Source organism: Antrostomus carolinensis, unplaced genomic scaffold (genome assembly GCF_000700745.2).
Source record: "Antrostomus carolinensis isolate BGI_N321 unplaced genomic scaffold, ASM70074v2 scaffold4313, whole genome shotgun sequence".
In the NCBI taxonomy this organism is placed as follows: domain Eukaryota; kingdom Metazoa; phylum Chordata; class Aves; order Caprimulgiformes; family Caprimulgidae; genus Antrostomus; species Antrostomus carolinensis.
The window spans coordinates 40,667-63,836 of NW_010305710.1; the positions used below are offsets into that span (position 1 = coordinate 40,667).

At 39.5% G+C, this 23,170-nt stretch overlaps 1 protein-coding gene across 1 annotated transcript in view; it reads right to left on the reverse strand.

Moving 5' to 3' along the window:
- The window catches only part of PITPNM3 (PITPNM family member 3), a gene marked incomplete at its 5' end in the record, with an annotated part of 59,735 nt that overhangs the window by 28,233 nt on the left and 8,332 nt on the right, over positions 1–23,170 (reverse strand). The window contains 6 exons of the mRNA XM_029084242.1: positions 3,111–3,230; positions 6,914–7,103; positions 13,385–13,620; positions 15,827–15,903; positions 19,939–19,986; positions 22,782–22,889. Coding sequence (XP_028940075.1) covers positions 3,111–3,230; positions 6,914–7,103; positions 13,385–13,620; positions 15,827–15,903; positions 19,939–19,986; positions 22,782–22,889 — 779 coding nt within the window. The remainder of the gene's footprint in view (positions 1–3,110; positions 3,231–6,913; positions 7,104–13,384; positions 13,621–15,826; positions 15,904–19,938; positions 19,987–22,781; positions 22,890–23,170) is intronic.

The following is a 23,170-nucleotide window of genomic DNA, read 5'->3' on the forward strand; positions in this document are numbered from 1 at the left end:
CAAGCTCCCTCTTCTGTACTGCTATCATTAAGGTTAACCTAGCGTTATCAAGCATCTCAGTTGTGCATGTTAATATACTGGGCACAATGTTTCTGTCAGAGACACAGTAGCATGCTAGCTGCTTTTCCTTTTTTTTCTTTTTTTTTTTTTTTTTTCTTTTCTTCTTTCTTTCGGGTTTTTGTTTTGTTTTGTTATCCTGTAACCAAAAAATGTAATAACCATCACCTAAAGCAAGTTAACAGGACATAGCATGTTATTATTGCACTGCAGAAGAAAGCTTTTATTTTCTTTGGTCAAAATCAACACATTTTCAACTTGATTTTCTATGGATAAAACTTGGGTTGTCTTCCAAAGCAGACATGCCATAGACAGTTCAACAGAGGGAAGAAAAAGGTAGTTTTAGGATAATGGACTGGATCTCTGCAAGATGACCCTAGGGAAGGTCACTGGGATATTGGCTAGGAATTGTACAAGAAAGCAGGATTCAAAGCTATTCTTTTCCTTGTTGCATACAACTCTCTCCCCACACTCACTTACATTTTCTCCACCACTGCTCCCTGCATCTGTCTTCCTGGACATAGCATTATGCCACTGCATTACACTGTGGAAGTGTCATTGGAACACTCTTCACAACTCATAACAGCAAATGCCCCAAGTGAAAATAGACTTTATCATGCTCAGTATTTTTAAGCAACTAGACAAAACAGAGGATGTGAGAAAAAGTGCAAGGCGTACAGATGAGGATGGAGCTATGACGGACGAAGAGATCTGGCCAAAGCCACACAGACAGACTATGGAAAACATGCTGATTGAATCCATTTCTCTGAAGTTACAGAAAGAACAAGTTCATAGGACAGGTATTTCCCATAATCTCACTCAGTACTGGAGCACATTAGCAGTCCGTGCATGTGAGGTGAGATTTCATGTCAAGAAGAGATGCTGAAGAACCTAATGTGTTCTCCAGAATGATGCAGGTGAGTTGCAGTGAAGTGAAACCAAGACAGAAGCAGTATATGATCTATGAGATGAACTTTCCCACACTGTTCCACTTATAGTCTTTAACATGCACGCGGACCTTCTGGCTTCTGTGACAAATGAATAATTAGTCTTATTTCCCAAGAACAGAGAACCTGGGAACTAGAGTTAGTGCCAGTTCTGGAGCTGGCTTTTATCCCATGAACAATCTGTTCATGTGATAGTCCCCTGGGGACTGAACTCTGATCAAATTCATTTTACACATGTTACTGAACAGCCATTCAACAGGGAAAGCCTGACTACCATTTCACCGAGACAGACCATTTGGTGAGAAAAACTATCACTGAGAAATTAACTTCTCTAAACCATCTGGGCCTTTTCTACATCTGAATGGTGAATTACATCAGATGCTAAGAGTATGTTGAAATGTCTGCACAGTGTAGCATCACGGTGAAGAGAAAGCATTCAAATTTATAGCAGTATAATACATAAAAAAAAGTCTTGACAAAAAAAAAAAAAATCCCATATTTAAACTTACTCAAAAAACCTGGTCAGATTTTAATCTCACTGGTTTGAGCATTTAGGTTCACCTTCATGACACAGTCTTTCTTGTATACTGCAAAAGAGACTGAGCCAATTCAGTATTTATATTAGCCAGATCAGGGAGTGAGATATAGTTCCTAAAAATAAACTAAACCACTTAAAAAGACATCTAGCAAAACAGAAGGTTGAGGTAATCTGTACAGAGACTATTCGCTGCATTTTAAACAGTTAACAAAGTTTGTTTTCCATTGCTAAAAGCTCTTTCAACTCCCTCACGTGCCACAATACTAGGATTTGAATCAGTTACCCGCAGATGGCTTTTATTTATCCTTGATCCATGTGAAGCAAATTGTCAACTTTTTCAGTTTGTCCTAATGAAGAGTCATCTACTTGTAAATTATCAGTATTTTAGCTGTCGCAACAAAAAAAAAAAAACAAAACAAAAAAAAAGAAACATCTTCTTCTTGTAAGAGACAGTGTTCCAAACCAAATACAGTGATTGGTAATATAAGACTTTGGGCTTCTGACGATGGACCAAGTTCACTTCCATCCTTCTGTCCTTTAATAACCCAAGAAGTGCTATGATGACAATGACAACACTGGCTTTCTTTGGTAAGTATTTTGACATTTACAAATGTAACTGATTTTTAAATAGCAAGGGTTACTAGTCTGGTCTAAGCAGAGTGACATTTGCTCTACTGCAGATTCTTTTATTGTACATGCAGGTAAATTTTCAAATAGTGCCCTGTACAAGCATATGCACTGAACAATAATCGTGGTCTCAGTAACCATTCACATTTCTGCCTATACTGTAGAAGTCCATCTATTATGGATAATCCTGACTTGATTATTTAGTGTATATTGGAAATTAAAATACAGAAAACAGACTACACACACAAACCAACAAATACTCACCTGGGGTAGTAGAAGAATGTACCATTCTAATTCCTTATTTACATTGCCTCACTAAATTAACAGGCCCTCTCTCTCTCCAAAAGGAAGTTTCTAGTGCCTAAAACTGTGAACTATTCAGGGAATGTAATGGTCACTGCATCATCAATCTAGGTTATTATTATAAACCACTTTGAAACAGAATAAAAAGGGAACGATATAAATCTAATTTACTCTATTTACATGGTTTATAACCAGAACATAAAATGCAATGGTTGAAAGTACCTCAGTGTCATTCTTGTTTACAACTAGTTTAATTTCACACATGCCTCTGACACTTGTGAAATGGTAAAGTAAAAAAATTATAAAAAGAAACATAAAAGATTTTGGCAAAAAAAGGAACATACCAGAGATTACGGAGAGAGGACATGTTTGCATGTACAGTTAGGGATACAATAAAGGGCACTTGGTAACATGCTTTAAAGATTTACAGATAAAGTCTTCACTAGTGTTTTCTGTACAACATAAAACTGAAGCTGCACACTTAATTTTCGGGTAGCAATTCTTTTATATATAAGCAAAATCTCATGCTATCATGGGAATTTACCAAATCCTTAAATATTCTCTGGTTTATAAGGAGCTGATTTCCTCCAGGGAATTAATTTATAGTGTTTCAGCTGTGTGGATTTTTTTCTCTTCACCTGGATGCTGCTGATGCTTCCTCTCCTGCTACTGTTCCGACTCTCATCAGCTGTATTAGAATTATAGCAGATGGCATCAAAGCCCAAAATTCCTCCAATGCAGTCACCAATGAGGCAAACCTGAGGAAATAAAAATATTTTGGGAGATGTAGCAAGTGTTTTAAAAGAAAAAAAGCATCACAGCATTGCAGAGGAGTTGCTGTCTTACTTTACACCCTTGTTTCTGGTTTGTTGCTTTTTTGTTTGTTTTTTTGTTTTGTTTTGGTTTGGTTTTTTTGTTTGTTTTTTTTTACACTTTGGTTCCTATTCCAGCTGAAAATTTGTAGTCACTTTCTCCCACTTCCTTTGATCTCCAGACACATGCCCTATGCCAAGAATATGTGTCCCAGGGACCATTTTGACCAGCTGGGGAGTTCTGCCAAATGGGCTAGAATTCTTCCAGCCGCTTGCAGCCAGATTCCAGCTTGAAAAGTCCAGATCACCGGACAACCAGTCTCACAAAGATTTCAAGCCATTTAAGATTTCCTTCAGAGTCATAGAGAGAAGAGGATCTCAAGAGATTAAACACAGATTGGTACTCCCTTATCAGGACAAGGGAACAGAAGTTTTAAATGAGGTATGAAGCAGACAGATTCACTCTTGCTTCACATTTAATAGAAACATACAAGCTACCTTCAAAGTACGGGAATTAAAATAGAGTACTAAAATTGGGAATTCCACAGTTGGAGTGATTTTATGGCATACTGGAATATACCTCCCAAGTTAATTCCACTGAGCATGTCCCCATCCCATAGGAGATGATTCTTCCTCCCTGTCCCCCTGCCTATGTCTGAGGATGAGTAATAGTCGTATTACCTTTCTGCTTAACACCCCCCATGCTTCCACAGGTTCCAGCAACCCTTTCTCTCCAACTCTCAGACTGAAGCAAATGTCTAGTCTGTTTTTCCCAACTCCAGTTAGTGTAACAGAAGACATTACCTATCCTTACAAACTTTAACTTGCTCCTAGCCTTAATTCAGCCTAGCTACAACACTAAACTGCAAGTTTTGGATAACGGGATGTTGTGCACAATTTCTTCAAAGTGAAGTATGTTAGGAAAAGTGAGTGCTTCAAGAGGCAGGTACGGAAAAACCTCAAAGTTCTTGTAGTGTATCTCCACATACCACACTCTCTTAATTGAGCACATTTCTTGGGATAAAAACATTTTAAAAATAAAATAAAATATCAAAATACATTAAGGTAACATCTATCCCAAGACAATTCTGGTTCTGAAGCTGTACATAATTGAACGGCATACTGACTTATTCTCTGATTTTCAAATTTCTACACCATGCAACAAAGTCCACAAAGAACTGAAAATTATATGATACAGGTAACCTTAATAAAATTAAGAGCACATTTTGTGGGGAATTAACAGTACCTCCTTCAATTTACCATCTAACTTCTAATCCTCATTCTTATTGGCATTGAGGTAATGGAGTTAACTTGTTCTGGATACTGTATAAAAACCAAACAGGCAATCTGTGAGCTAATAAACTTGCAATAAAAATGGATAGAAGAAACCAAAATATGAAAGGAAAGATAAACACAGGGTGGAGGTCAGGTTATATGGTATGCATTTTAGAAGTACAGGACTTATTCAGAGGTAGAGTTGAGATTTCTGTCCAAGGACAAAAGCAAAGCACTGTAGACAGCAGAGAAGTCACTTCCATTCTAACAAGGCTGGTAGTTGTTGATGGTGAAAATTCTGTGGAGCATACAGAGGTCATGCAGACTTTTCCACATGAAATATTAATATATATGGTTTGTAAAACACATCAAAGAGACTTCTTTGTAGCTTTGTCAAAGACAAAAAACCCTTAACAATTTCTATTGAGAGAATAATTGTTTTCACAATTATTTCTGTAACTGGTATAATTCTTCTTTACATAATCTCACATTTCATAATGTTCTGTCACTGCAGCTGGGCTGTGTTTATGCTTCAACCAAGAATAGTTTACTATGAATATTAAAACTGGCTTCAAACCAAATTTTAGTTTAAAAATACTGATATGCTAGAGCATATTCTTATTACTGCTATGGAAAAGAATTTGTGTAATAAAACACATGTTTTCCTTCAAAGATTACACTGTACCCTATATTAAATGTCTTTCTTTTTCTTTTTATGAAGTCTGGAGGTCACTGTACTTTAAGGAAGTGCGTGTTGCTGCTACATAGAGGGCCCCATCACAAAATCATTTCATTAAGTCATGCAGGGTAGCAGTATCCTATTTATTCTATGTGAAGCAGGAAAGTACTGGCTTTTGTGGTCTAAAGATGGAGAAGCAGGAACAATAACTGTGACACATCAGACAGAAGAAATCTGCAGGTGACTTCACCAGGGATGGGTCACACCAGAAAAATTATATGACTTGCACGAAGTTACACAGGAAATCGAAAACACTCCTGGCAACTGAATATTTGTCTTCTAAGTTTTACTGTCAATTGCTTTATTACTACTGTGATGGAGGCAAAAAAGAAATAGCAATAGTTAAATGTTGGATTTCTTATGCTCTAGTCAGATATTCCAACTTTTCTATCAGCTATAACAGGTGTGTGAGGAACTCAGTAAGACAGATTATCACTTGTCTTGGGCTGGCATGCTTGTTCACTGCTTAGCATATCACACTGACTGCATAATTAAGGCTCTTGTACATTACAACCTTGACAGGCTTCAGAGGTGGGCCTGTGCAAACCTCAAGTTCAACAAGGCCAAATGCAAGGTCCTGCACCTGGGTTGGGACAATCCTAAGCACAAATATAGGCTGGGCGATGAATGGCTTGAGACCAGCTCCGAAGAGAAGGGCTTGGGAGTGGTGGTGGATGGGAAACTCAACATGAGCCGGCAATGTGCGCTTGCAGCCCAGAGGCCAATAACCGTATCCTGGGCTGCATCAAGAGAAGCGTGGCCAGCAGGCTGAGGGAGGGGATTTTCCCCCTGTACTCTGCTCTTGTAAGGCCCCACCTGGAGTACTGTGCCCAGTTCTGGAGCCCCCAACACAAGAGAGACCTGGACCAGTTAGAACGAGTCCAGAGGAAGCCACAAGCATGATCCAAGGGCTGGAACAACTCTGCTGTGAGGACAGGCTGAGAGAGTTGGGGCTGTTCAGCCTGGAGAAGAGAAGGCTCCAGGGAGATCTTATAGCGGCCTCCTAGTACCTGAAGGGGCCTACAGAAAAGCTGGGGAGGGACTTTTTATAAGGGCAGTTAATGACAGAATAAGGGGAAATGGCTTCAAACTGAAAGAGGGGAGGTTTAGATTAGATATTAGGAAGAAATTCTTCACTGTGAGGGTGGTCAGACACTGGAACAGGTTGCCCAGAGAAGCTGTGGCTGCTCCTCCCTGGAAGTGTTGAAGGCCAGGTTGGATGAGGCTTTGAGCAACCTGGTCTAGTGGAAGGTGTCCCTGCTGATGGCAGGGGGGTTGGAACTAGATAACCTTTAAGGTCCCTTCCAACCCAAACCATTCTATGATTACCAGAGTTCATAGCAATACTTAGTAAGGGCTTCGGGGTCAAAATGCTTATGGGAGAAGGTAGTATCTTCTACCAATGCAATAAGTCCAGGTTAGATACTACACAGGATACCAGAACTGTCTTTCTCATGCTGTGCATTTTGCATAGGTAATCACATGCTAACATTCATTTATCATATTTGCAGCATTGTCCCACAGTCATAACTCAAAACTCTTAACACAATGGCTTAAAAAGAAACAGCCTCGCTCCAAAGGAATTTTACTTTGACGTAAGAGAAAATAGTCCTACCTGTCCATTAAAACCAGCCCCATCTGTAGATTTGCGAAACTCATTGTAAACTTGATTGGCTCTACTGATGACCATGGCAACTGCATCCTGGTATTGAGGGGACGAAACAGCCAGCAAGGGCAAGGCAGCCAGTGGGATGTGGTCTTCACTGCTGCTGAGACAGCTCTCATCATAGCTGTAGGGATTTAGGCTAGAGAAGGACATGCTATCATCAGGAAAAATGCAAGAGGCAGCACACAGCATTAGAGAATTAACAATTACTTATTAACAGAAATGGGTTGGGCTATTGCAGTTCACAATGAGACAACACAGGAAGGATCATTTTCTCACCTAATTCATCTGCTTAAAAAAAAATCAAGAAGTTACAGCTTTATGTGAATGAGATCACGCTAGAAAGCATTTTTGTAGTTAAACATACTTAGTGAAATTCTTCCACATACAAGCAGACGTAACTTAGAACAGCAAAGAAATTCCGTTTCAGCTTTTTTTTCCCCCCCTCCCCACATAACAACTTACTACAAAGAACAGGATCCAATCATCACAATGGAATATTGTTTCCTAGAACACAAGTATGACAGACATATTGTTCAAAAGCATATAAAAACGCTTTTCCCAGTGTCCCATCCTTTCAAAAAGATGGAACAAAGCTGCAGACATTCGGAAACCATACGTAAACATTTGATAGTAACATTTTGCAAAAAGAAAGTGACTTGACTGAGAACGTAAGCTTAAATTTTACAAGATGTCATCTTTGTTTTAGCTTGGATGTGCACCCTGCAAGTTTCTCAGTAAATCTGCTGATCGCGTCTTGACTGATTTTTATTGATGAGCAGGGAAAACAATTCACAGAGAGCCAAATATGCAAGGCACATTAGTGTGGGCCAGATTCTCTTACAGCAAGTTGACTGTCCTTCAGAGATTAAAGGAAAGTCAGAAGTATTTTGGATAACTGAGCTCATCCAAACTTGGTCCAAAGCTGCAGGCAGGCAACTTCAATGCTCTTTTGCATTCACTCTCTTTAGGAACTTGGTGGGCTATGACAATATTAAAAAGCAAGCTGCCTGAAATAGAATTAAGTCTATGTCTTTGCTAAAACCTGCATCCTTGAGACTATTACCAGGGTAATGGCAGTAGAACAGAAGACTTGCAACACTCACATATGGAAACTGGTCTGTGTTCACACCCTGAGCCTCACTAGACATTTCCACACTTGCCTCTTGCTGAAGCACTCCAATGATTTCGTATTTTTCATCCAAAGTAATACAACAGCTTCTATATCCTGGAGCTCAGCTGGTCTGCCAAGCTATGTCAATTTAACAATTAACACAGCTTCACTTTGCTCCTTGATTAGATCATCCAAATGCACAGCAGAGTTATGAATACTAACTCTAAAAAAATGAAAAATTAACCCTAAAAACCTGCATAAAAGGCTTCATTTACTATAACTATGGACAGATAACACCTCAGAAAGGGAAAAGGAGAAACACAGGAGGAAAAAATTATGTAGTGAATGTATGAAATGGAAAAAAATACCTGCGTATGTTTTCATAAGAAAAGTAAAATGCAAACAATTTTCCCAAGAGAACTACACAAAACAGAGTCAATGGAAAAATAAATAGCTGGTAATTTTTTTTTTTTTTTGTGGCTAAAGTAATATAGATCAACCTGAAATCGAGCAACTATTGTCTAGACAATTAATCACAGTTAACTATCTTAGAAATGAGGGTTTGGGTTTTTTAATTCCAATTTATTTTAATGTAAAGGTTGCAGCCACAGAGACCTCCGTTGTTATCACAGACACAACACAAAGGGAAGAAAGATACAGACCACTGAAACAGCATTATGGAAGAGATGAAGTTTTTTTTATCATAGGGGACATGCTAAGTATTAGTGCTGAAGCTGGGACAAACAGGTGAAATATCAGTGCTGGAGCCTAGAGGAGCCTAAGTCTTGCCTACGAGAAAGATGGGAGGGACTTTTTACAAAGGCAGGTAGTGATAGGATGAGGGGGTAACGGCTTCAAACCGAAAGAGGGCGGTTTAGATTAGATATTAGGAAGAAATTCTTCACTGTGAGGGTGGTCAGACACTGGCCCAGGTTGCCCAGAGAAGCTGTGGCTGCTCCTCCCTGGAAGTGTTGAAGGCCAGGCTGGATGAGGCTTTGAGCAACCTGGTCTAGTGGAAGGTGTCCCTGCTGATGGCAGGGGGTTTGGAACAGGACGAGCTTTAAGGTGCCTTGCAAACCGGAGCATTCTATGATCCTTGTTAACTTGATGCACTGGCAGGACACTACAGGAGGTCCTTCCAAAGCACCAGCTTGTAAACATCACACTTGCACAAAGGCTGGAGAGGGAAATCACAAGGAAGCAGCTGAAATCACTAAGTGTAATAAGAGTCTGACAGATAAAGTAACCAGTGGTAGAACCTAACACCTTCCTGATAAAAGACAGCAAATGACTAGGCTGCAAGACAGAACTGGTCTCCCACGTTGCTTAGAGTATCTGGCTCCCAGGGGAGAAGTGATTGATGGCACAGTGGCATTTGCCAGCAGGGATCACTGAGACTGCACAAGGGGTTATTCAACCCAGTGGGGAGTGGGGAGGAAAGGAGGAACAAGGGCATAAAAGCTTATTCTGAATGTAGAAAGCATCTGCCTAGATGCAGATCAAGACAAAACACTAATCCCTTCTCAAAACTTCCTCAGGTCAGCAGTCCCTGACCACGACAGAGATGACAGGAGAAAACAGAGGGGGAAATCACCCATATGGTAGCACTTGTTTGGATAACTGTCACACAACGGTTTTTTTGACATTTATGGTCGGGCTATCTGCACTCCATGCTGACATTCCTAGGGACTTGCTATTGCTGTTTCTGAATGCCAGAATATGCATTTATTTCCTCCACTTTTAGGATAAAAGAAAAACAAGGAATAGAAAATACTCAAAACAATGACTGGACTTCTCCATACACTTTCCAGTTAAATTGTAAAAGTATTTTTAAAAATTGATTAGGAAAATGCAACACTAAGAGCTTACATTGCAGGACCCACCACTGTGCAAGGAGCAAGGGCTGAGCACTCCAAAACTCATCCAACAAAACACTTTCAACTCATTTGATTATTCATATGCTTACTTTCTTACTTAAGTGTTTGCTTCCTAAATGTAACTTCTGTTTTGGTTATCTTTTCCTTCTCTCTCCTTTCCCCCTCCCACTCCCAAAATTTACAATTACTATTCTACAGTTTGGCTAATACTGTAGTTTAGGAGCTCTGGTCTGACATCACAGAATCACAGCATGTCAGGGATTGGAAGGGACCTCGAAAGATCATCCAGTCCAATCCCCTTGCCAGAGCAGGAACCTAAATGAGATCACACAGGAAGGTGTCCAGGCAGGTCTTGAATGTCTCCAGAGAAGGAGACTTCACAAGCTCCCTGAGCAGCCTGTTCCATGTGAATCAATGTATGCTCATCAAACATATGCTTAAAAAAGCCTAACAGGTGACCCTTTCTAGGATACTTTTCTCTCTGAAAAGGGAATAGATGGCTCTCAAGCCATCTAGTTGGGGCAGGAATGTGCTTTAGTTTTAACCCTTATCTGTCCTTATCAGCAAAGACAGAGATAAGTGTCACAGGAGAGGAATCATGCATTTTAAATTTACACAGGTCGCATAAACAGTGTCTGATTTATACGAGAGATACAGGAAACAAAGTGATGTGAGTAAATGGGAGAAAACCAGATTAAATAATCTGAAACATTTACTAGATGGAGTGATTTTGCCCTGAAAGATCCCTTTCCTTTAAGCCTAGATGATTGTACTACATTGTGCATTATGCCTGCACACTCAGAAAATGGAGGACACATTCAAACCAAACAAGAAATCTGTACTGCTGCTTAGTCAGTTGTCTGGCTCACCCTCAATGAAACATCACAGTAATTAAAAACACACTTTGTCTCCCACAGTTTGCGAAATGCAATGTTTACCACAAGTTTATGTTCTACAACTGCATCCTAGAGTTCTGGCTGTGAAAGCTGCTGGCATGAAGCTGCAGAAATGTGAGAGCAGGAATCATCTCTCCTTTTGTCAGCACCAAATGGGTATATACTTTTCTCTCTGAGTGAAGTCTCAGCACAGCTGTTTCCTTTCCAGCTTTCAGGTAATATGCATTAATCACAGTACTCTCTTATTCCTACATCCCTTAAGCTTTTCTCATATAGCCTAGGCTAGAGGCAAAATTCATGCAGAAGAAATCTTCCTGTTGCTTTCTCAGGTTTTATGTTAGGCCTTCTGTTAATGATGGAAAAATTCCTCCTTATATCATTTTAGTCTTGTTTCTGTTCAACAAATTTGAGAAGTGAGGCAGCAACAGACTGATTTTCTCATTTATGTCAAGCAGGAAATTTGTTACAGACCCAGGAACGGTATCCATATCTCCTGTCCCCAAGTGGACACTATAACTAGAGTAATATTTCCCCTCCTGAAGGAGTTGCTTCATGTCATTCTTCACATCTCACAGAATTGTCAAAAAGAGTGCATATCTGAAATTTTTCCTGCCATACACATAACAATTGTTAAAATTACCAGTCATAATAGTTTCTCAAAGTGACGATACCTTTCATCTGAGCATGCACACAGAACTTCAAAACGTATCATTGTTGACGCACTTATAGTTCAGAGTTATGATCTAGCTTGGAGTGCAGAACTGGTTGAGTAACCATCCCTGGAGATATTTAAGGGACATGTAGATGTGGCACTTAAGGACATGGTTTAGTGGTGGACTTAGCAGCGTTAGTTTTACAGTTGGACTTGATGATCTTAAAAGGTCTTTTCCAACCTAAATGATTCTGTGATTCTATGAAATACTAGACTAAGCAGGTCTCTAGTTGCTAACTATAATGACTTGTTTTTATATCGAAATATCATCACAGCTTTTTACACAACAATAATTTTCAAATGCAGAAGTGAGGAATGCAGACTAAGAGGAATGCCAATGTGATCTGATGAACTATCTCTTTAAGCCAGGTACTGAGATATGTACTAAAACATTTTAATGAGAATTATCTTAACCCTCCATCAAAAAACAACCTCCTCCCAAAAATACCAATACCCTCAAAACTTTCCCAAACCCTAACTTTTTTTTTTTTTTTACAGTTAATAAGCAACTTCCTAAAATGAAATAATTATCTCAACTTCATATAGCAACTGGTGTTTCCTAGTAGAACCTGGTCTCAGACAGAAATAGGACCTGACAGCTAGAAATGTAAATATGAATGTCATGTAGCATAACCATACTATAGCTCAGTGTCATTTAAGTTTGAAAAGTTATGCTAGTTGAGAAATGTACTAATTTTATCAATGACAAGATGTCTGAGACATTCTTGCCTAGTGCTCTTCATTCATGAAGAGCTAATCTAGTGTAATGCACAGCATTCTCTCCCAGTTGCTCCCTAGAAGACCTGAACTACCAAATTGCTTAAAGCAAACCATCCATCTCTCATGTTAGTAAGGGCAACCTTGTGAATGTCATCTCCACGTACATCAGTTAGTAAATGGATCTGCTGAAATAGGAAATTCAGCCTTCATTATGAAACCTTCACGACGAAGCCTTCATTAGTCAAAAGCACCATTTCCTAGAGATGCATCCTTTGTAGCTTGTTCAAGATACTTCTGTATTTGGCATTCTTATAAGTTAATGACAATAAACAAGTGGTCTACTACAAAACACTACAGGACCTCAAAGTGCAGTAGTTGCTACTGGGAATTAACAGATACTAAAGTTTTGTTGTCTTAAAATGTAAAAACCATGTTCGTATGTAAATTCTCTCTCACCAAGAATATGTATTAAATCACTCTTGTTTCAGATACTTCTTTCTATTCTCAATTTCCACTGCAAAGCAGAACTTACTTAAATTGGTCTAAGTTTCTCAGCAACCCCTCACAATCTCCACTTTATTCCTAAACCAATGTTAGCAATAGAAACAAAAATGGTATAAACCAGGAAACATTAAAACTATCAGGAGGATTTTCTGTAACGTCTTGTCCCTGCAATGGTGAAATAATGAACAGATAAATAAGAATAAGATACACAAATATCAGCTGGCATATCTGCAGGCAGATCTAGCTAAGTTTACATTTTAAAATAAGATATAAGTTGGCTACTGATTTTTTGGGGTCAGATTTGGTAGGGGGGAGGAAAAGTTAACAGTTATCAGTTTTCTTCTGGATTTCCCCCCCCTCCCTCTTTTGGATGCATGTGGACAATAGGCTGTAGTCCACCACTGGTTTTGTTTTGGTGGCTTTTTGTATGTTTTTTTCTTTTACATCCACTTAGAAAATGATGAAAGACTGTTCCAACTCTTGCAGTAAGCAAAAGATTAAGGATTTGCAACATTTCATTATGAAAAGGACAGGTCACAGAAAGTCATTTAAAACCACATTGCAAAGCCAAACATTAGAAAATACAAATCAACTTACTTGGAAACAAGAGAGAAAGCTGCTGAACAGATTGCTGGGCAGGGAACAAGTCTGATTAAGATGTGGCCCAAAGCGGCAGGGAAATGGGCTCGGGTCACTTTCTCAAACACAGAACTGAAGGTGTTGACATCCGCCAGCTTGCTGCTGTGGTCCCCACCCCCAGTGTCTAAGATGTTTCCCCCATGTAGGATCAAAATTAGCACATGAGTTTTGCAGTTCTGGTGTTGACCTCCTTCCTGTAAGAAAAACAGGGGATAAGTAGGGAGGAAGCATTTTTATGGACAGTGTTGGTATACTTGGTGTTACCATTCACAAGCAGTTAGCAGTGATTTTTCCTTCCACCCCCACTGTGACCTTTTTGTAATACTTGCCTCCACTTGGGGGGTGTGTAGTATGTGTGAGGGTGCATGTGCTCTATATTCCATTTAATTCAAGTAAGTCTGAAGCAGGTAGAGGACTTTATGCTCTGCCAGAAAACCCTTGCAGCACAGATGTAGGTTTCAGATCAACAAAGATTATAAACAGCTTTGTGTACATCAAAAGGTATTTTAAATATATTGAGACTGGAGAAGAATTCCAATATCCACAGACAACCTAAGTGAGCATCTGAGCATCTGTCTACGTATCATGAACGAGGCTGCTGCACTTACTGGAAAGGTTCTAACTCAAATCCTCACAGGTTTGAAAAAGGCAAATTTCTCTGACAATTAGAACATCCAGCAAAAGCAGATGATACAGTTATCTCAGCCTTTTGAGACAGGCAACTACTTAATAAAACAAAAAATGAGGCTAACTTACCCAGACATTTACTGAAAGAGTAAAAAAAAAAAAAAAAACTAACGTTGCTGATATCCATAAACCTCATAAATACATTTATGAATATGTGCATACACAGACAATAATCAGTATGGGCCATAGAATAAACAAGATGTTATCTACTTGAGACTGGAAAAACATTTTGAATGGCTCACAACTCCACTTTTTTTTTTTTTCTTCTTTACCCCTCAAGAGTTATGTGTGGTCAAAGAACTCAGTAACACACTGAAAGATTTGGAGAATTTTGGTTTTAAATCGCAACTGCCATTTTCTTCTTCATTTCTTCACTGGAAACTTCTAGTTCCTGATCAAATATGAACACACAATAAAAATAACAGTAACATTTCTTGTATTTGAGCATTGCTAATTGTTAGATGGGGTGATTTACTAAGAATCAGGCAATGCTCTGGACACTTTATTCTTAAGTTCTGGAATGAAAGACAGTCTTCAGCAGTAAATATAACATGAGAAGAATTGCTCTAAGTTTAACAAGAAAAGCACTAATCAAAAGCTGACAAGTAAACACACACGTACACATGCACCTCAGGCTGCAGTTTAGTGAGGGGTAAGAGTGGAAATGTTGTTGACACAGATTAAAAAAAAAGAAATTGGTAACTTTATCACCTGTATAATGGTGACAGACAAATTATTGAAAATTAATTACAAGTTGTCCCATAAAGCCACTAACTCTGTTCAGCCCACGATTTTTAGTACTCAGTAGAAGTATTCATTGTGAAGGCATTTTGCTGACCTGCCCTGTATCTGCTTAAATACTGGATCTTATGAGAATTTTTAAGGTTCTACTTTTCCTCGCTCTAATTTACAATTTCCCTCTCCATATGGTCCCATTCCAGTTATTCAGAAGAGAAATTTAATTCCCTTTAAAAGCTAAGAGTAGTTTCTTCCACAGTCAATGCCAGCTTGTAAATAAGTGGCACTGCTGACAGGTTGCTAGAACTGAAAGCTTCAAAACAGTCGGAAAAATTCAAGTGGGTCAACATTTCTAAAGTCACTGTTACAAAAAGTCTCTCAGCTGGACTTAACTGTTATCTTTCACAGGAGGACTCAAAGGAAATGAAATTAATTTGCCTCTCAGCAGTAGTTCAGCCATGACTGAGGCAAGGGGCTCCAGGGCTAATCAAAAGGACATCTGAAGTCAGTCAAAGGCTGTCACCATTTTCAGGGGGCTGTAGGATTGGAATTCTTTAAGAGTGGAAAAGTAGACATTTCTGTTGCTTGTCCTATGTGTGGAGAGAGGACCTTAATCAGTTAACTGGAAGGAACACAACTTGTTTAGATTCTTTGACGCTTCTAAAAAAAGCAATACTGTTACTACCAATTTCACGACTGCTAATGCATCTGCTTCACAAAACCTGCATTTCCACTGAAGTATTAAGGAGGCATAACAATTTTTCTTTAGAGAACCGGGTTATAGTTCCACCTATGTTAACTATGCAATGTCTAAAAAGCTTGTGATGATTTTCAGTGGTTGCTTGTGCACCTACTGAACAAGAGAAAGACACACGAAGTCACCAAATTGATTTATAATTCCATAATATAATATGAGAATATTTCCACGTCTGCTCCTTGGAAATCAGCACAGCTTGTTTTGGGAAACAATCTCACCTCACTGTCCTCATGTATTTCAATACTGCCTTGTGCCGGGAGCCTTTGTTTTCTTAAAGAGTCTCTACATAATTCACCTGAAAGGAAAAGAGACAAAATTGATCATATAAATATTTGGCTGCCTCATCATCTACAGACATCTACGGAGATAAGGCACATTTCTTGTTTCAAGATAGAAAGATTTTTTCACAGGAAATCCTGCAGACAAATGCAACAGCAGACAAGGTTTCTTGCAGCCCTACACATTAGAGGTTCTTCTGTTCTTAACAGCAACATCCAGAATAGGATTCAGGTCCTTATACAGAAGTCATCTGTGCCTTTCTGGAACAGCAGCAGAAGAGGTCATCCAAGGTTCTGCATCATCTCTGCTCATCCCATACAGATATCTTAGATACTCTGGTATGTCTTAAATGGCACTAAACACCTATATATAGGCAAGTGAACTAAGCCTTTAAAGTACTCTGAAGACCTCCTGGATGCAGCTCTTCCACAAATCTCTGTGACTACCTGGGAAACTCCCAGAAGTAACTGCAGCGCTTCATTAGAAGGATGCAAAATAGGAGTAACAGACCATACAGCAAAAGACAGTTTTTCTCTTCAAAAAACATTGTAACCTGAAAAATAGGAAGTGACATTGCAAAGAAACACAGTGCTTTGCCAATATTTTTTCACAACAGGATCGTGCATGCAATATCCTCTGTTATAAACACAACAATGAAAGTCTCTGCATTGACTTTGGAGCATGATCAAACAGCCCACTTGTGACTACTTAGCAACTGGGCTGGACAGTAATCTACTGTGAGTGATGGAACATTCACGGTATCAGCTTTAAGACCACGAGACTGTCCACTGTCTGGCCTTGGGAAGCAAAACTTAGGAAGCATTTCTCTGCAGAGGGAGTGGTCACACACTGGAACAGGCTTCCTGGAGAGGTGGTTGATGCCCTACGCCTGTAATGTGTTTAAGAGATGTCTGGACAATGCCCTTAATAATATGCTTTGACTTTTAGTCAGCCCTGAAGTGGTCATGCACTTGGACTACATGATCATTATATGTCTCTTTCAACTGAAAATATTATATTCTATTCTATAGAACTTCTACAGCTGGCTATGAAAAGGCTTGCCCTATCAACAAATCTTCTCTGTCCTTCAGGACAAAGAAGAAGATCATACAGCATTATCAACTTTTTTTTTCCCTGCACTGTGTTTCTTCAGTCATCGAAGAGAACTGCTACAGGATCTTTCTGGTCTCTTCATAATGCAGTCTTTTCTCTACAGCTGCTTGTGTTAGCTACCTAGGAAACAACTATAGGATGAAATTTGATTAGCACTGTTGTCAGCTCCACTGTCACATTTATAGATGGGGCCAACCTCTACCTTGCAAATTAAATGAATGTTCCATACTTCTGTCTCTTATAGCACTTATGAGACATCAGAGGAGATGAGCAAAGCTTTGCAAAAAACACACAGAAGCCCACTTACTCGCACTTTACCTTACAGGGTTCTGCAATCAGATCCTGGAACACTAATTTCTCAGGTAAAGAAAGAGGAGGCAAGAAGAAAAACATCAAACTTCTAATTTGCTGCTGTACCTAAGAGGTATTCCACTTGCCACTGTGCTTCATTTCCAAACACAAGGACAAGAAAGCAACTGCTGGCAGTCAGCATGGATTTATAAAGGAATAATCATGCCTAACCAACCTGATAGCCTTCTATGATGAGAAGACTGGCTTGGTGGATGAAGGGAGGGCACTGGATAATGTTGCTCTGAACTTTAGTAGGCCTTTCAACAGTGTATCTCATAACATTCTCATAGAGAAACTGAGAAAGGGCAGGCTACACAAGCAGACAGTGAGATGGACTGAAAACTGGCTAAATTGCCAGGTACAAAGGCTTGTGATCAGCAGCACAAAGTCCATCTGGAGGGTAGTGACTAGTGATGTACCCCAGTACTGGGTCCAGTTCTGTTTAGCATCTTTATTAATGACCTAGATGATGGGACAGAGTGTACTCTCAGCAAGCTTGCAGACAATACAAAACTGAGAGGAGTAGTTGAAACACCAGATGGTCATGCTGCCATTCAGAAGGATCTCAACAGGCTGAAGAAATGGGTCAAAAGGGATCTCATGAAGTTCAACCAACTGAAATGTAAAGTCCTGCATCCGGGGAGGAATAACCCCAGTTAACAGTACAGGCTGGAAACCAACCATCTGGAAAGCAGCTTTGCAGAAAAGGACCTGAGGATCCTGGTGGACAAGTTGACCTGGACGCAGAAATGTACCCTTGCAGCAGAGTGACAACCACATCCTGGACTGCATTAGGAAGAGTGTCTGTAGATCAAAGGAGGCAATCACTCCCTTCTATTCAGCATTGGTGAGACGACATCTGCACTGCTGTGTCCAGTTCTGGGCCCCTTAGTATAAGAAAGACACAGACTCACTGGAGCAAGACCAGGGAAGAGATTCAAAGATGATTAAAGGACCGGAGCATCTGACATGAGAAGAGGCTGAGAGAGATGGGACTGTTTGTCCTTGAGAACAGAAGGCTTAGGGTATGTGGGGGGAATCTTATCAATGTGTATACCTGATGTAAGGAAGTAAAGGAGCCAGAGTTCTCTTCATGATAGTCAATGAAAGGACAACAGGCAATGGGCACACAGTGAAATACAGGAAATCCCATTTAAATATAGGAAAGAACTTTTTTACTGTGAGGGTGGTCAAACACTGGAATGGGTTGCCAAGATGAGTTATGGAGTCTTCAACCTTGGAGATATTAAAAAACCTGACTGGATGCTTCTGAGAACATGAGGTACAGTTCAAACCTGTCCTAAGAATCAAGCCAGTCTCTTCTTTTCTTCCAGATCATTTCAAAGATCCCTAATATTTTGCCATGTTAATTAGAGAGGAATTTAAAATAAAAACAAGAGAACTTGCTTTAGATACAAAACATAAGGTGGTGATAGTCCCCAAAGAAAACTCTTATTTCCATTATCACACTCCCGTGAGAAATCATGCAGTTTCTTGCCATCTGCTGTGCTATTACTAGCTGTTTGTAATGACAAATCTGTCATGAGAAATATGTTCACATGAAGGCTGTAACATATGCTTTCTATTAACAAATGATAAAGAATATTGTAATACACTGCAGATGCAGTTTTGCAAAATTCAGTATTTAGAGGAAAATAATGGCACACATCACCGGGCTCAATCCTGTTCTGGAAGTCACAACATGAGATAGTGCCTGTGTTAACTTCCACACTGTTTCTTCATTGAATGAGTCTTATACACACACGCTACTAGACCTTGTACATGACCACCACAGAGCACTGGAGTACAGGCAACACACAGGGTTTAGCCAGGGATCTAGACTCCAAGTGCTCCTCAGCTCCAGCTCTGAGACCAGGCCAGATGAGCTGGGCAAAGCATAATTTCCAAAGGGGAAGGGGTTGGCACTGAGTGACAGCATGTGCTTATGAATATGGCTGCGGGAATAGCAAACAGACATTTCACTGTGATCTCAATGAGGACAAGTGACAATTGTTCCCAGAGAGAACTGTGATGAAAGAAAACCAAAATGCAAAAGCAAAGAAAGACCAACTGCATACTGAAATGTGAATGCAATCCTCAAAGTTGGGCACCAGCAACCCTAGCAATGCCAGGCATGGCAGTACTTCTCATTCCTACAGCACTCAGAAACTTTAACAACAACAATTTTTGCACCTCTTTAAGCAGAGACAGGAGAAGGAAGTCCAGAGCACAAAGCATTGAAGGCTTCTACACTCCAAATCAATCATGTTGTACTGTCCCATATTAGCCACCATGTATACCAGCAGCTTCACCCTCCAATGCTCCACCTCTGCCATTCTAGCCAATGCTAGAAGGCACTATCTAATACGATAAATAATGTTACAGGCACTTTCTTGGTATATATTCATAATCCACATTAAAAATGACTACATTTAAAACAAAACTCAAAAGAATCCTGGTCCCTCCACACCCATCTCCCTTCTCAACATAACACCAGACCTGTGCTCGTTAACATTTCTATTCTATTATTATCTTTAGCTGTTGAACAGTGTTGGTACAAAGCAAAATGAGAAGAACTACAACTCACGTTGCTTTTCCTCTAGAAAGCCAGACGAGCAAAATGCTGACTCTTCACCTGCAAAAGGAAAAAACCACAATGTGAAATTGCTTTATATGAACATCAAGCTCTTTACTTTTTCTACTTTATTGCAGTAAATATTTTGCAATTGATCACTATGCTAATTTCCAAAACTCCCATTGGCTTCAGTGGGAACAGCTCAGCATATGACATACTTCAGAACTCCTCTAGTCTATTCATCAAAATGGTCAGACTAGAAGTCAGATTTTATTCTTCATTTCTCATAAGCACTAAAACTGTAGCTAGGAATCTGATTACCTGTAGCACTAGCCACTAAATCTCTAAATAACTAAGAATTAACGTAACTGATCTAGCAACAGAAAATCGATTCTTACTCCAAATATTTAATTAACAGTGTTTTTATGAATGTCTCTGTGCTTCCATTCCCTCTCACAGTCTATCTGTCCAAGGAAAGTTGCAAGTACAAAGGGATTTTCTCAGATCTAAATACAAAGACCTAAAACAAAGAGACACGAGGATATGGGAATAGATGGCCTTTCACTTAGTCTGTGCATATAGATAAAGACCTCCTACAGCACTCAGGCCACTCCTGCCACAGAGGATAAACACCTTTGCTGTTATTCCACCACTGCAGAAATGAAAGCCTAATAGTACCAGCCCACTGCTACCATCAGAGCTGGGATGGGAACACAGGTGTCTCAGTCTCTTCTCTAGACTCCTTCTACAAGGACTACGCAAAATTTACTTGCTTTCGTGGAACCTTTTGAGTATATTCAAACAAGTGATAGAGACATCACTCTTCCGAGACACAATCTGAATAAACAACAGAGGCAATGTTACGTTATATGTATTTGGAAACAAAAAACAGATTGGTCAAATAACAAGGACCAGGGAAGCTGGTGGCACTCCATGATATGTGAATAAAGCAGTGGTGCAATGCCTGCACACTGATTTTCTTGTGTTCAGTGAAAGCTTCTGCCAAGCGCCTTAAGAAGACTACAGAACTTGTACGCACTGTTCCTCATCTCACTAATTAAAAATGCTGTCACTTCAGTGAAGGACTGAAAGTGAGATCTGCTATTTCAAGCCAGCCAACTGAATATACACTGGTTTCCATCCAAACTGCTACACAGCAGCCAACAGACAACACAGGGCCAAAACTCATTTGCATCATAAATGCTACAAATGAGCTTGGAAAAACACTCCTCTTAACAGTTTCTAAGGTTGTTGGTTTTTTATTTTAATATAAAGCACAGAGCTAAACAACAGACAATTAAAAACTAAGCCTCTGGGCAAGAGGAAAAGACTCCAATGTCCCTGGATGTGTGGATGTGGTCAGCTGTCAAAGCCCAGATACATTGGTATTGACCTGCACTGCCTGTTCCAGCTGCGTATTTCTTCTACTCTTTAGAAAAATAAGATTCATTGGGGTAGGGGGGAAGGAGGTGACACAATGAAGGGCGAAAAGCAGTAAAGCCTGCTGTCTGTATATGGAGACTGAATCACAGCAGGACTGCTAACCTCCAACTGAAGTGACAAGCACTTATTATCTCCCTATGGAGCTCTGTGGTTCTTCATCCATTTCAGATGTTCCTGGATTCCCTCACAGTTTAATTTGCACATGTGAGAGAAAAGAAAAAAGAAATTGTATGTTAAACCCTTATAACACTTTCCAGCTCAAAAGTACGCATTTGTGGTGGTTTCACCCACAGCTAAGACCATAGTCTCACCCACCCGGTGAGATGGGGAGAGAAACACAACAAAGGGGTCGTGGATTGGAACGAGGACAGGACTTACAAATTGCCAGTATCTGACTCCAAATGAAGTAAGTTACCAAGCAACGTAAGTGAGGCCTTGATATAATTGTTAAGAACAAATGCAAAACAGAAGTTTTTTCTTCTCCAATTACCTATTTAACAATTGTAAAAACACTGTGTGAATTGTGTCTATCTGTCACTTAAATGCTATCAAAATAAATCATTCTCATGGTAGGTAATAAAGAAGTTTGTGGCTCAGATAAATATTACTTTTATATATCTATATACTAAAATAGACCTGTTTAGAGCTATCTTCAGGATTGATTATACGTAGTAAATGCATAAAGAAAAGCCTCTTAAAATGGACAAATCCATCAAATTCTTTAAAATCTAGACTAATTAACAAGCACCATTATACATGAGCCCCATACCACCGATGGATAAAGAAGCTAGGTCCTTCTTCCTCCCTAAAGTCAATGAGGTAATTTTAATTTTCAAATGACTAGGCAATTTACGAGTCAAAGTAACAATTAAAGGAAGACTGCTTAGGCATTTGTCCTACATCCCAGATTCTTTCTGGTGTATCAGTGCCCATTTCCCACTCATTTCAGTGGCACACAGTTACCTAAACATTCACCTAAAACTGGCCACAAATACTCCTGAAAGTATGTGTCCCCTTGAAAACTTCAGATAATGATTTGCTGACTTTAAGAAGCAAAAATAACCCAGTAACAATGACCAACAAGTCTCTAACATATGTTGATTACAGGAAACATGCAAAACAAGCTGTGGTCTTGTAATCTATCTCATAGTTGTTGAGCAGAGTCCAACATTGACTTCCCACTGAAGTAAATAAATTTGTACTACCTGGCCTGCCACAGAGGTTGTTTCCTCCTGAAACAGATCATTTCTCAGCACTAAAATACCTACATGTCTATGTAAACCTTTTAACTATGGGGATGCTGTAAATTATATTTCTGCTGAGTATTTACATAATATCTGACAACTAATTGCTTCAGTAGTCAGATGTTGTTAAGAACTTTAAATTAACATGCAAGGCAAGCTAAACATTACCTTGACTTTCTTCCAGCTTCCCAATTGTTTCTATCTGCTCAACAATGTCATTTGAGTTCCACTGGCTCATGCCTATGAGAATGGCACTTTTTCCTTCCACCATCTCTTCTGTAGGCAGAAAAAGGAGAACAAAATAAATTGCAGTGATGAACAAGAGGAAAAAAAGGGTGAGAACTAGTAATTGAGAGAGAAAAAAACACTCATCACGGTCCCTAATGGGAATATATAACAGGTCAGCATATGCAGGAAACTCCAAGAAAGCTTCTTGCTTACAGATATGCCCTACAGCATACCTACGTCCTTCATATATTGTGTGCAGGAAAACCACAGAAAAGAGAGAACTGCCTGAATTTTAAGCAGTCACTTAAAAACAAAAAGTTTATAATAAA